At 37.1% G+C, this 15,892-nt stretch overlaps 1 protein-coding gene across 1 annotated transcript in view; it reads left to right on the top strand.

Moving 5' to 3' along the window:
* TRPC5 (transient receptor potential cation channel subfamily C member 5) overlaps positions 1–15,892 on the top strand; it is a 2,601,559-nt gene that overhangs the window by 2,230,357 nt on the left and 355,310 nt on the right. Inside the window, exon 6 of the mRNA XM_044057112.1 lies at positions 14,811–15,133. Within this exon, the coding sequence (XP_043913047.1) occupies positions 14,811–15,133 (323 nt within the window). The remainder of the gene's footprint in view (positions 1–14,810; positions 15,134–15,892) is intronic.

Below are 15,892 nucleotides of genomic sequence, written 5' to 3'. Positions count from 1 at the left end.
CACTATTATGAAGTTTTACCTGTGTTTATAGACACAGGTGTTTGGGCACCTGTCAGCAGCTTATTCTGTTGGCAATACATATTATGGGTGGGGTTGTTACAGTCCATACTCCACGGTGAGGGGTGTTCCCATTCACATTTGACTATTACCTGTATACAGTTACACGAGGATTATTATTTTGGACATGAAGTGACTACAGGTATGCAGTTGTACATTACACAAATGTGAAGGGTTGTTACTGTAAATATGTATGGACCATACCTCTCAACCTCTTAGAGCGCCAGAACTGTGCAAAACCTACACGATGGGGGGACAATTAGGGACACATTTTAACAATTGCTCTTACAAGCTTAGAACATTGATAGAATACTAGGTTTTGCATTAGCATGACTTTTCTGAAGGATGTGGAGTCTTAAACTCAGGATATTTCTCATTATTTAGTGACGTCAATCCTCAGCTATTTACCACACTGGTGCAGATTGTCAGAGGCACACAACAACAATATGTGGCAAACCTCTGGTCATTCTTAGGGTTGCCACCTTTTCAAATGCCCAAAGTGGGACATGTTCTGTAGAAATGTCAGATTTTCCAGGACAAAACATACCAACAGCCATGCATGGTACAGGACTTAACCTTTTTTGCACAAATAATAGCTTAGTAACATTTGACTTGTTTATGCTACTTCACATAACATATACAAGTTTCATATATAAAATAACTGTTTTATGCAACTATTAAAGAAACTTAGGAAATAACTTTGTCCTAAATTCTCAGGACATTTGCTATGTCTTGATATTTTTCACAGGACACAACTGCCTACAGAGGGACTGTTACTCGCAAAGTGGGACAGGTGGTAACCCTAGTCATTCTGCGAATATCAGGACAGTTGAGTGGTATGGCACGGACCTCTGTAATATGCTGTTGTGTTCTGGCACAGCAGTAGCTCAGCATTAAAGACTGCAGTCGGAACGTGCTGACAGACAGTTGGGTTTCAGACTTCATGCTCCGGACATTAATGCCAATGTGCAAACTGTTATTCTATCATATTCTGTGTTTCTAAGAGCTATCTTTACAGAATGTCCCTGGTTTTGGACCTTTGTCTCACTTGTATTCACGGCTCTGTCCAGATATCTTGCTCACGCAGGTTGACAGGTATGGTTGGTCACGCCTGCACACAGTCAGTGTCCCTCACACTTGATCAGGGTTGACCTGTTTTCCTCACCCTCATGCCGTTTGCCACTATGCAAATGTGTGCATTATATTCTCCCTCCTATTCGTGTCTGGACACATGCATCACGGGAAGGTGTTTTATCCTGGGTAGTAGGTTATGCATGCCCACTTAGGGCTGGACAGTGTCATGGACCTCCACTGCACGTTCTGACTTGTGTCCAGATATCTACAGGATTGGACATCATGTCATCATACCCATTCTACTATTTACACAGGTTGGTTATCCCATGAGGGATATCCCAAAAATTGGACATGACCAAAACAAGGCAGATAACGAAGATTTTTGTGGCTTTACAAAAACGTGCAGGGGGTTTTACATGCAGGGGATACATGGTTTGCAATCCTGACACTGCCTAGGGTGACAATACCTACTACATATGCGTAGGGGTCACTGTGTGTAGCTGTGTCTGCAACAAACCAGTGGACCAAGTACGGCTGGCTTTGGTGGACGTTCTGGTATGGAGGCAGGTTGTGTGTTGTGGAGGGTATGCTGGGTAGGCCATTATGCATCCAGGTGTGTTGCATTTGTTATGGCCAGTTCCATCAGGACCCATCTGTGGGTATGTGACAGTGACGTATCTATACATTTGTCTCGCACATTTCCATATTTATGTTTGTGGGATTGTGTTCTACACTATGGCCTGTCTGCTTGTCTTGCAACTGTTTCTACATGTGGTTGTGTTTCTTTCCACTTCACCCGCTGCCCCCTCGTACACCTCCGGTTCACCTTTTCTGCATATGACACAGTATCGCCTTTGAGGATTTTACCATTAACCACCCACCCCTCACACGCGAATTCATCACACCCCATAGAGCACTACTTTGGTTGTTGGCCCATGACACAGCTAGAGTTACACATTGACTACCCTACATGTGTCGGGCACCTTTATTGTTGTGTGGACTACCCTGCCATGTTTGCTTTCCACATGCTATACCTCACGCACATAGGTACACGCCCATACTTCACTTTCATTACTTGGTTGGTATATCCGGGTAATACCCGTTCGACTGTGTCATATACACATTTGGATTATACAGCTGACTTCCGGATTTTGCCAGCCTGCTGTACTCATTGGTAGGATGGCACTTTTCCTATGTTCAAACTATTCCTTACACATGTCCGACTGTTGTGAACAATGCCTCCCCACAGTCGATCGTTGTGTTTCCACCTTTTCAGTTGGCCACAGTGTGACATTTGCGGTGAACACAGCATATTTTACAGGCCGACACATACCCACGGTCAGTTCGGCAGATGGAACTTACAATTCTTGCCTATATCTAAGCTTATTCTTGTAGCATTTCGGTGTCTTATTCTGTTTCTCATGACATTTATGTAATATACGTTCAGTGAAATATGTTTAATGCAACTATTACATGACGTCTACGGAATAATTATGTCCTATATTTTCTGGACATTTGCCATTTTTACATGTTTGTGTCAGGACACATCTGCCCACAGAGGGACTGTCGCTCGCAAAGTGGGACAGGTGGTAATCTTAGTTGACGGTACGGATCATACTGTTCCTTTCAGCCTACATGTGTCTGTATTGTTATAGCTGTTTATATGCTCCTTCTGTTTCGTTTACATGCATATGCTCTTTCCTATCACATTTAGTATGTGAAATACAGACATACCTTTTGTATGTGACTATTACATGCCTTGCGGGATATGATTCAGACATACGGTCACTGCATATATCTACATTTCACCTCGTGTATTTTGTTATGGACACATCTGCACAGCTATGTTCCCTCCCTCACATTATGGGTCAGCTGGTGACCCTCTCCATTGGGCTGGACGTACCTACTGGCGGCGCGCTAACATATGATACATTTCACTTCCACATGGTGTAGCTATCAACACTACGTTGGACTACGGGCACACAGTTTTCATGTCATTTGTTCAAGGGTAGGGACCTGTTATTCCCTACCGTGCATTTGTGTTTGATTCTTCATTTTCTGTTCGCAGGGACTATCTTGCATGCTTTGCATATGTTTCAGTATCCACGGACACTGATAGGTGCAATTACTATTGCAGGCGGAATATAATATTCAGCAGTTTAGGTTGCTCATCCACAGCCGACATTGACACTCCTCCATGCGCAATTTCATTACGCCCCATGCACTTGTGCACGTTTCCTATGCACGTGGCTGTGGTGGCTGCGCGCCTTCATTAATATGCATATGGCGCGACTACTCCATATATACGCTGCATGGATGGCGCAAGCCTTACGCCGAGCTTCATGAATCCCGCGGATGATCTCACTGCACTCAGAGTGAGTGAGCAAATGAGATAGGCCCAGAAGGAGTATCCAAATACAAACTTACAAGAGGGGCGGGCAGTTTCAAAGCCACCAAGATTAACACCAAAACAAGAACAGGGAGGATGGGAGAAACACAGTGGAGACAACAAGAGATAGAAACAATACAGCACCACTATAAATAATAGGCAAGTGTATAAATACAGCACAGTGCAAATTAAGTTGCAAAAAGTGTACTTATCAGTTTGGAATAGATTCCAACTTTCAGGTCACAGCAAATCAATCAGCTTTCCAGCAGTTCACAGAAATGCAGTCTGTATTGGAATTACAATGAAATATATATAAATATAATGCAAATAACAAAGGGGAAAAAGGACACCCCTTCCTGGTTGCCTGCTCAGACACAACTTATCAGAAAGGCACTCTCCCACTTTGATTTTTGCTCTGATCTCTCATATATCCTCCTAATTAACCTTATTATTGTATCAGGAAATGCAAACGCTTCCATTGCCCTTATCATAAAATACCTTATCATAAAATACCAGGTTATTCTATCAAATGCTTTCTCTGCAACAAGACTCACCAACAACAGTGGTATTTTCTTACATTCTGCTTCCTATCTGAATCATTATTGTTCTATTAATGTTGCCAAATGTTTGCCTCCCATCCACAAAACCACACTGATCCATATTTATCAATTTTGGAAACACATTTTCTATTCTTCTAGCCATTATATACTATAAACACTTTATAATTTTGGTTCAAATTTGAAATGGGCTTACATGAAGCTGGATCTGATGGGTCTTTATTGTCTTTTGGTATTACAGCCACAACAGCTTTTTTTCCAGGATATTGGTGCTTCCCCTCCTTTTAAAATACTGTTAAAATCTTTCAGATCCTTTATCACCTTCTTCCCTCCTAGCTTCCAAACCTCCACTGGAATATCAACTATTCCTGGGGACTTTTTGTAGATTGGTTATACATCCCCATTTGTATCTCATCTCCTTGTTAGATTGGTTATACATCTCCATTTGCATCTCATCTCCTTGTATCTTAGTTGTTAGTACCTGAGCCTCATCTACCTCAAATCTTGGCATATTTAAGTCTTCCATAAATATTTCCATTTGTGTTTTTTCCTTGATTTTCTCACTTCTCTGCTTTATACAATTTTTCGTAAAATGTTTGTAATGGCTTTAATACCAATACCTCTACAGGATCTCTGGTTATTTTTCATTGTGCCAAAAGTTTTTGTGCTCTGGAATTATCATCAGAAACAATTGCTTTAACAGCAATCTTTCTAAACTCATACATATTATCCAAGTACTCCCTTATTTTCTCTTTAACACTCTGCAGTTGTGCCTCTTCTTCTGTGAGGCTCCCATTATGCTTTGTCAACCTCTCTAAATAATTCTAGTTACTTAAATGAAGACTTGAAACAAAAACTGATGGCAGCCACGAATCACCAAACTTGCTATGAGCACTCAAAAAAGTGAAATCAAAGTGTGCAAAAGCACAACTTTATGTAGCGCTTTCGTCAGAATATAACAAAGACTTCTTCAGAATACTAGAATCAATAACCACATAAATCTTAAATACTCTCATTCAAACAGTCATGTGATAAAATAGTCCAATAAAAACCCAACTGATACATTTTAAAAACACAAGGTGAATTCTCTTAAAGACATAAAACAAGAAATGATGTGTCTTAAAACTACTGCATATTAAATAACAGCAAAGAAAGCTGAAATCAACATTCATTGTGCCTTAATTAACTAAAATGATAATAGTAACTACACTCTATATGAGTGCAGTTTTAAAAAAACTGGCTAAAGAGATACCATCATTTAAGCCAGGTACACATAAGGCATTCAACCTAATCTGCCAACATAACTCTTTGAAATCTAACAAGTCTTCCCAAGGTCCTCCTCTAGGGTCCTGTGGGACTTTTTCAATAACAACAAATTTAAAACAATGTGAAGAATTATTCTCAATATGCCTATATAATGCACTGTTTTGGTTTTTATTTTTGATGTCTCTAGCATGCTCGTACATCCATTCTTTAAGTTTTCTCTTGGTCTTGCCAATATAAAAACCAGAACAAGACTCACACAAAGCTGCATAAACAACACCCACAGTGTCACAAGTGAATTTTTCTCCTATTTTGATGTAATTATTATTTATTTTGATCTTATTTACTAGTTTAATAAGTGAACATTGAGAACAAAATCCAAATTTTTTCATTCCTATGACCTTTTCTTTCTTGGTACTTTGTCCTTTCTTTTCTAACAGTTGTTTAAATGTATACCCTTTTCTAAAAACAATACTAGGTTTGGATCCTAATTTTTCCATAATTCCATCGAAACCCTGGAAAATATGCCAGTTCTTATTTAAGATGTAAGATAAAAATTGATGGTCTACACTAAACCTAGTAACAAAAGAACAAATGTAATCTTTGTTACCTGTTGATATTGTTTGTTCAGGGTTACTATTTACCGAAATAATAGTGTTACCATAATTCAAAATTGGTACAATCAAACCTTGTTCCCTTTTAATACTTATTTCATTAAAGAAATTATCCAAAAGTTCTAAGGGATAGTCTCAAGATGAAAACATATCCAAAAGTACATGACATTGATCCAAAAAATCTTTGTCTTTCATAACCATGCGGGCTAATCTGATAAATTGCCCTTTTACCAAATTATTTTTTACATGCAAAGGATGACTGCTGTTGTAATGCAATAAGCTATTACTATAAGTTGGCTTTCTAAATAAATTACTTACAACACAGTTGTTCTCCTTTCTGATAGTGACATCTAAATAATTAATACTGTCCCTACAATATGTGTAAGTAAATTTCAAACACTCTGTAGTGTTGTTAATGTAGTCCATAAAGTCATGAATTCCTATTTCATCACATGTCCATAAAAAAAAAACAAATCATCTATGTAACGCAAATAAAGAATCCATTTATCAGCAAATAAAGAATTAAATAAATATTTGCACTCCCACATTAACATGACAATTTTTGCAAAAATGGGGGCGCATATATTGCCCCCATTGCCACACCCATTTTTTGATGAAAATACTGACCTTCAAAAAAAATGAAATTATTTTTTAACATGATGTCTATCAAAGAAACAAGAACAAGTACCTGGTTGTTAGTGAAGAAAGAGCTACCATGCAAGAATTCTTCAAACCACTCAATACCAATATTGTGTGGAATGGAACCATATAAATTAACTACATCAACAGTCAAAAAATAAACATTATTATCATAATGTGAAACATTTAATTTTTTCAAGGCACAATGAATGTTGATTTCAGCTTTCTTTGCTATTATTTAATATGCAGTAGTTTTAAGACACATCATTTTTTGTTTTATGTCTTTGAGAATTCACCTTGTGTTTTTAAAATGTATCAGTTGGGTTTTTATTGGACTATTTTATCACATGACTGTTTGAATGAGAGTATTTAAGATTTATGTGGCTATTGATTCTAGTAGGCTGAAGAAGTCTTTGTTATATTCTGACGAAAGCGCTAAATAAAGTTGGTTTTTTTGCACACATTGATTTCACTTTTGTGAGTGCTCGTAGCAAGTTTGGTGATTCGTGGCTGCCATCAGTTTTTGTTTCAATTCTAGATACTTCTTAACCTAGATTCTTTTTCTTTTATTTCTACCCAGTTTTTAAGCTCCACTTTCATTTTATTCCACTCACTAGCTATAACTTCTGGAGTACTTTCTATCTTCCCTAATAACACCTGAATAATTTCCACTACCCATTCCTTAAATTCCTCTCTTTTTAACAGGTAGGTGAGTATGTGCCAGTGTCTCATCTTTACTTCATTACTCTGTATGTTTATCTTAGTAATTTTTGGTGCATGATCTGAAAAGGTTATTGGATGTATGTCAAAGTTCTCAATTAAGTACAAATGTTCCTATACAATATAATTTGTCTAGTCTAACCCAGTTATTGTACCGTGGGAAATAATATGTAAATTCAGCCCAAATTCATGTTTTCCACACCAAATATTTTCATAAATTTCTTTAAAAATCTACCCTCTTTTGTTATATTTTCCTTCTAGGCACCTCAGATTCATACTCATTGTTGCAAATCCAATTCCACTCCATATCTGTAAATAATATTCTCTGCTTAAAGCTGATTAGTTCTCCTATTTGTAAGCTACATAATAGCAATTTTAGGTGGAATATAAATACATGCCAGCAAAATTCTCATCTCTTGCCCTTAACCCAATACTGCCACAAATCTTCTTTTTTCCTCTTCTAGTAGTAGTATATTATAGCTCCTGTATTATAGGAAGTACTACATTCCTTTTATAACAATTAATATAAACAGTCCACATTTCCTTCTTCCCTGATATTCTGCTGAATATCCATCCTGAAATCCTTTCTTTATCAAATTCACATGCTCAGTTCTTTTGAAATGTGTCTCCTATAGCATTGCCATTTGCTTCTGCATTTCATAATATAATGAAATGTTCTTTCCATTTTGTCTATACACCTGAGGCAATCGACATTCCAAGATAGTATGGAAAGTGCTGCCATGATGATACAAAGTCATTATTCTCACCTATTAGGTACAAAACAAAGGCCTTAATTAACCTTAAATTAAGGTTATCCATTGCTAAGATGCATGTTATTGTCCATGCTTTGACTTACTCTAATTAGTGTCTGTTCTTTTTTATCTTTACTCCCCTCCCATATGTGAAAAACAACTTGAATGTTTTCAACAACCATTAACTTTTAGCATTGAAAAAAAAAACAGTATTCTGGCTTTTATTGCCTTATCAGCTTGTCTCCATGGAAATGTACAAGGAAAAAAAGATAGTCCTCAGCTGCAGTCCTCTATAGACAAGCTGAAATATTTATTGCTAAAGGAAAACTTTTCATTATATTCTGTATTCTCATACTTACTTGTTTCTGCTTAAAACTTGTTAGATTATACCAATGGTCTTAATCCAATCCAGACATTTACCTATGCAAAAGTAAGAAAAATATATTATCTTGACATATATTATAATCTGTTTTCTTTTGCACCCCATCTCCCACCACAACAGCCCAAGATTACAGCCTATTAACTGAGTTTATCCTTTTTTTTGCATTGATGCAGTGTCTGTTCTTGAGTAAAAGAACAACAGCTAAAATGAGGGCAGGAGTAAGTTAACTACAGCCATTAAAACATTAAAATAATATATACCTGCATATCTCTCAACTGTTCAGAATTTCACAGAATGTCCAGATTTTACTTCATATTTTTTGTCTGTTTCTCATAAAATGTGTGATTTTCTGGCAAATCATGGAAGACTGACATCACTAAATAATAACAGACATTTGAGTTTCAGACTTCATATCCTTCAGAAAAGGCAGGCTAATGCAAAATATGTTATTCTAGCAAATTTCTAAGTTTATAATAGCAATATGTGAAATCTGTCTTTGATTTTGGGCCTTGGTCCCCCCATTATTTCTAGTTTTGTGTGGAATTCTTGCACTAAGCAGTAGACAGGTATGCATAATTGACAAACACCAAATATGCAATGTCTACAATCATTTATCAGACAAGAAATTCATTTAAAAATATTAATTTATTTGTTGGCATTTGTTTACCGGGAAAGTCCACTGGACCAGGGTAGCCCATTTTCAGTGGAGGCCTGGGTAGAAAAGCTCCAATGGAAAAAATTAATTACATAAGGAATTACATATAATTGCAAGAAAGAACAAAAATATATACAAAATTTAAAACATTTTCATAGGAATTATATAATATGACACGGACCTGATAAAACATAAATAATACAAAAAAGTTAATCAAAGTCCTAGTATATAGTGACAATAATAATAGGTTGTAAAACATAGCGAAAATGCAAAAAATCAGGATAGAGTGAAATGAGTGTCAAGAAAAGTATATGACTTTGGCATTAAATTGAGTAGCCTCACAGAATCATATGAATATGACATTTTGAGAAGGCCATAGAGGATATTACTTTATAAATGAAAAAAGGGGATGAAGGAAAGATAGAAAAATAAGAAGAGAGAGAGAAAGAGAGACAGAAGAGGAAAAGAAAAAAATGACAGTAATTAGAGAGAGGAGAGTGGGAAGTAAGGAAGTGGGAAGAGAAGAAATGGGAGAGGTGGAACGATGGTAAGAAGAAGCAAGATAAGGAGTACAAAATAAAAGGCTAGGAAGTATAGAGAGAAAAAATAGAGGCTGAATTGATCAGTTACAGGGTTCTATAGGTAGAGTTAAGTGATGTCAGTGTGCACAATACAACAGTTACATAACCACTTGGAGAGAAGATGATTGTGTAGTGCATTTTTAAAGATGGAATGGCATTGTTGTAAGCAGATAGAAGGAGGTAGGTTATTCCATATCTTGGCAGTACTCCAGGAGTACAATAACTGGCCTGCAGGTAGCTTGGGTTTTTGACTTTGTCGAATATATTGATGTTCAGATCTTAGAGTTCTGACTGGGTTGTATAGGTGAGAAGTGAGCTGAGTACAGGGTAGTCATGAGGCTTGTAAATCAGTTTATGTGTGCTAGTGAGCAGGAGGAGGAGTAGATATTGGGGGAGTTCCACCCATTATAATTGTTTTAAAGCAATACAGTGGATTGTAGAGTGGTGAGTATTTATGACAAATTCAGCAATCTTTTTATCGCATGTCTCTAGTTTTGTTATCAGTGAAGACTGCAGGTTGGTTAGTAAGGGAGCACCGTAAGTTAGTGATGGTAAAAGGTAAGATAGTGCTAAAGTTTGTTTAGAAGTACAGAAGAGGAACTTGTTTTGTCTATAGAGTAACCCGAGTTTATTGTGAGTCTTGTTTATATTATTTTGAATGTGAAGATTGAATTTGAGGTTTTCATCAATTATTACCCCTAGTGGTTTAGGATGGGTTACTAATTCAATCTTAGTAGAGTTAAGAGGGAAGATTTTGAGTTGTCTTTATTAATAGGTGTATTTTTCTTGGGAGTAAAAATCATTAGTTTGGTCTTTTTGGGATTTAAAGAAGGGTGATTTTTGAGAAGCTATGTTTCCACAGCGAAAAATGTTGCTTGGGTGAATTGCTTTAGTATATCTGAGTTAAGAGCAGTGCAGACTATGGTAGATTCATCCGCATACTGGACTAGGGATCCCTGCTTTATAACTTTGAGGAGGTTATTAATAAAAATGTTAAACAAAAGAGGACCTAAAATTGAGCCTTGGGGAGCTCCAGTAGGGTTGTGAATGTAAGTGGAAATGGAGTTCTGCCATTAGAAAGCATGCTCTATGTTGAAGAAAGAGCTCTTGAACCAGTTAAGATATTAGGGAGATAGACCTATACTGGAAAGCTGGGAGAGGAGGGTGAGAGATGGTGTCTAATGCTTTTGATAAGTCCAAGTAAAGGGCATAAACTATGTTTCCTGAATCACAGGCCTTATTTACTGTGTATAAGAAGGAGATTAGTGCAGTAGATGTGCTATTTTCTGGATGGAACCCATGGTGTGTAGGGGAGAGAATATTATATTTTAGTAGATTGTCTAAAAGTTGTTTTTCACACATTTTTCTAGAATTGTAGAGATGGGGAAAGTATAGCAATGGGTCAAAAGTTCAAAATATCTATAGAGGGCCACCTTTGTGAAATGGTAGGATGATAGATTTTTGCCAAAGGTAAAGGACGTGAGATTCATGGATAGTTCTGTGTGTCAGTACGCTAATGGGATAGGCCACTGAGTCAGCAGCAAGTTTTAAAAACATGGCAGGAATTCTATCAGCAGAGTTAGAGCACAGCTTTAATTTCAGAAGATGTTTTTTGATGTAAGAGGTAGGGATAGGAGAGAGATTCTTTTGTAGTTGGGAAGTCTGTTGTATGTTGTTTAGAGTGGGAGAGTAAATATCAGGAGAGGAAAAATGTCAGTTATTTGTAGTGTAGGTAGATTTCTAAGGAGTATGTTGAGGAGGGGGAGCTGTAGAAATAGAATTATTAGGAAGAGGAAGGGAGAAAGTTGCAGTAATATTGGCAATAATGTCAATAAAGTAGGAGTTGAAGATACTTGCTATTTGTTCTGGGGGCTTGTCAGGGTGTGGGTGGGGGTTGGGTTTGGTGCAAGGGTTCAAGAGTTTATTGACAGAAGACCATTCCATTTTGGGGTTATTTGTTCTATTTATTTGCTGGTTCAAGAAGAAATGCTGTTTATCTTTAGAGATAAGTTTTTTTAACTTGGTCAAGGAGCTTTTTTGATGAATAATGTCAGAATTGTTGTTAGATTTGAGCCAGAGTTTCCAAGATTGTCCTATTATTTATGATTTCTTTGGTAGCTTTTGATAACCAGGGGAAATGTTTAGTTTTGGTTCTTTTAGTTCTACTGGGGCTAGGCTATCTAATATTGTTAGAAAATAGTTATTAAACTAGAGCAGAGCATCATCTAGTGGAACAAACTTGAGAATACTCCAATTAATATTTGACAGGATGTTATTAAATGTAGTGGGGTTAAATTTAGAATGATTTTCAACTACTTTGATGTTATGGTTTTTAGGTATGATGTGCAGGCTCAAATTGTAAAGGCAGGAAGGTAGTCACTAAGAGAGTTGGGCATGCTGCCAGAAGTTATGAACTTGGAGGGAGCTGAGACTAGAATCCAGTCTAAGATGGATCTGCCATTGGTTCTATTATTGTACCTAGTAGTGGTTATAATAAGTTAGATGAAGTGAAACAGGTTTATGCTGGTGGATGACTGTTTGGAGGAGATAGAGGTCCAATCAATATTCATGTTGCCAAGGATTATTGTTTCAGTTTTTATAGTATAAGAGATCGAAGAAAGAATATGTTCTAGAATAGGGATGTTATTTCCAGGAGGGACAATTATACAGAATTTTTGGAGCAGTTGATATCTAGAAAGGTTATAAGGATCTCAGCATTATGGAATTGAGGGATGTGGTCTTTGAAGTGAAATAGGTTGAGGGTATTGGGTAAATAATTGCTACACTACCACCTTTTTGTATCACCTATCTGGCCTAATTATACTAAAATTTGGAGGGAGAAGCTCAGAGTCCTGAATATATGGTTTTAACCAGGTTTCTATGGCAGCTAGGATGTCAGTTTTATTTTGAGAGAGCCAGGCATGCAGCTCACAGATTTTATTACAGATACTTTTGAAATTTATAGTAGATAAGTGAAGTAATTTAGTGTTTTTGGAGAAGCTGAGGCTAGTAGCGTAGTAAGTGGTAGAGGCCTCCGGGTTGGGGTGGATGTCACTGGCAAAGACTGATGTAAGAAATTTGAGAGAATATGTATTGCATGAAGTAGTAATGGGTGTTTGTAGAATATTGCAGGAGAGAGTTTGTGTGGAGGAAGTGAGTTTTAGCACAGAGGATAGGATTACTATGGTATAGGCTGGGGCTTATATCTGAATAAGTATTGAATGGGGGGAAAATGAAGCAAGTTATGGAGTTTGTTTGGGAGGCAGAGATTGAGGCTTTATGGTTGTGATTTGTAAGAGAGTATAAGGAGAAAGGTAATGGGGAATAGGATCAATGTTTGACAAAAAAGAGGAGACATTTTAAACATACTGTTATGTTTACAGAAAGTGGGAAGTAAAAGTTAGAAGGAAGTGAGGTAGTTGAGGTGAAGGAGGAAGAGAGGCTGATGGGAAGGGGATGGGTTAGAAGAGTATAAATGTAATGAAAGAGGGGGTGGAAGGGAATTGTGGTAGGGTAGGGGAGCGGAGTGAGCCCAAGTGGAGCAGGTTAGACCTCAGGCTGAGCTATGGGTGCACTAAGAAAACAATTTGTTTGGAGTGCATGCAAGCAATGGTAAGTGCAAGCAGTGTGGAGCTTCTAGGTAGAAGGCTCCAACAAGCAAGGCTATGTTAGTTTGACAAGAAATGTTTGTTGAGTACCAGAAATGGGTTCCAGGCAGTGAGGGAAACTAGTACCTGTCTTGTAATAAAAGGGACAATCTAAATTGGATAACTGGAGACATTGAAAGAGCAGCTGAGATAACATGTACATTATGTTCTTTTCTTTAATCATTTTTGTAAACAAAATAAGTACAAGTCTAAAACATATGCCAAGACCATTCACAACATATTCTGTGATGCCCCAGAACTGAAAGATAAACAATTGTGCATGCTCAGTACTGAACTGATGTGAATCAAATTCCAGCCAAACAAACAAAAAAGAGACTTTTGGCAAGATACAGTAGCTATAATATATGACCGGGATCAAATCAAGCTTGGATTTACTTCTTACTGGACCATTAATTTAATTACAATGGCAAAGACCATGAGATCAAATCTGGCTAGTTAGAGGTAAATCATGCATAACTTTTACTCCTGGAAGTTATTATAGCTACAGAATTTGTGATGTTCAGAGTGTTTCAAAGAAAGGTGTGAGAGATGGCGGAAACAAACTCTGATTGCAAAATGACGAAACAAATGAAAACTGGTGGATGCAGAGTGTGTTAAAATAAAAGTGGATATGAAGTACAAAAATGATGATTAGATGTACATAAATGAGTTGTATTCAAATTGGAGGTTTGTGCATACAGGTGCCATCTTCAGGCTGGAGGTTTGTGTATTTAGGTGTTCAGGTTAGTGAATCCATGGCTATGAAATAGTAGTGAAACATGTAATTCTTCTGGTGTCACCTTGGGTAGTGTATGCAACTGCATCAAAATAAAAATATTTTGGGAATGTTTTGCAGTGAGAGGGGTTTCTAAAATGGCTACAAACTTTAGTCTGTACTAAGGGAAAAAGACAAATAACCTAAATATGTTTACCATGTAATTTCAACAGAATGCTCATCGTTGCTTTAGAAATGCTAGAATTTCACTTTTATCTGTGGGTTTATAGCTGCATTACCACAATTACACATAATACTGACAATCACTGTGGAGCTATTTGAAAGCATGCTTTATAAAGCAAATGCTATTTTTCTTCAAAGAGACTCCTGCAAGGAAATACAGTAATGGAGTTCAAGTGTGATCAGATCATATTAAACACAGAAAAAAAATCAAAAAGAAATAATATGCACCAAAATAATCAATTCTGTATAAGTCCAGTACAGACAATTATAAAACAGCACATAAAGCAAATATGTTGAAAAGCCCAGTGCTGATTATAATTAAATCAGTGAAGAATCATTAAAATGCCTTATGAGTATAACTAAACTATGCATGCTTTTGGGAAATGGCACTGTCAAAAGATGTATGGAATCATTAATTAGGTTTAATGATTTTGCATGTGATTGTTTTCTTGGTTGCCTGTGAAATTCATTTTCATGCTCCTCTGAGTTTCCTATTAAACATGTCATTAAACTTTATTGCAGTACAATGGTTACCGTCCTCGTGAAGACTGGGATATGTGGCACCCCACACTGATTGCAGAAGCTCTATTTGCAATAGCCAATATTCTAAGTTCTCTGCGGCTCATCTCTCTGTTTACAGCAAACTCACACCTTGGACCCTTGCAGATCTCCCTTGGGCGTATGTTGCTGGACATTCTCAAATTTCTCTTTATCTACTGCCTGGTGCTGCTGGCCTTTGCCAATGGACTTAATCAGCTCTACTTTTATTACGAGACTAGTGCCTCTGAGGAACCCAATAACTGCAAAGGGATTCGCTGTGAGAAGCAAAATAATGCATTCTCAACGTAAGTTATTTTTAATGATGGTTTAAGCCTTTGACATAGAGTGTAAAACTCATCAGGCAGTGCTGCAAACTGTATGAAATAAATATCAAAGCACTGTACATTTTTGCCTACATATGTCTGCACCTCAAACAATTATTTAGCAAGTAAAAACTAAGCTAGAAGTTTGTTTCTAATTTGCTTACTATAACAGAATGTGCATCTTGCTACTGTTATCAGATTAAACTGTGTGTACATTTTTTTCTTAGATTACCTTGTTTCAAGTCTGGTCCAGATTTAAACAATACCATCAGCACAGACAGTCAAAGAAACCACGAAAAGAGAAGTACTCTCAGTGTTTTGAATGTGGGATTGTCTGTGGGAAAAGCATAAAGTATTTTTGAAAGGTATATGCACAAAACAGTGTCAACTTATTACTATTGATGGGGGCAAATAAAAAGCTAGAATTTTAGGAATTCATGTCAGTGATGTTAAGAATGGAATCAGAAAGTAAAACAGGATGTCAGGAACTACATTTTTTTCAGGTTCCTATTAGAACCACGAATGCATGAAATTTCGAATGGCATATGGTCGACACCATATGATCGAAATGTCAAGCATTCGAAGGTTAAACGTAATGGCGCCATTAGGTGCAGAATGGGAGAATTTCCCTTTTCTGCACTGAAGTGCGATCTCGGAGTTGGTATATTTAAGTAGGGGGTTGTGGTGGGTGCAGGGGGGCTTGCCCCCCTGCCTGCACCATTAAGGTAAGTTTTTTTTTTT

This window comes from Protopterus annectens, chromosome 15.part0, assembly GCF_019279795.1.
Source record: "Protopterus annectens isolate FY-2018-M chromosome 15.part0, PAN1.0, whole genome shotgun sequence".
In the NCBI taxonomy this organism is placed as follows: Eukaryota; Metazoa; Chordata; order Ceratodontiformes; family Protopteridae; genus Protopterus; species Protopterus annectens.
Note: the sequence above shows the minus strand (reverse complement) of the source record. Positions and strands in the feature narration are given on the sequence as shown.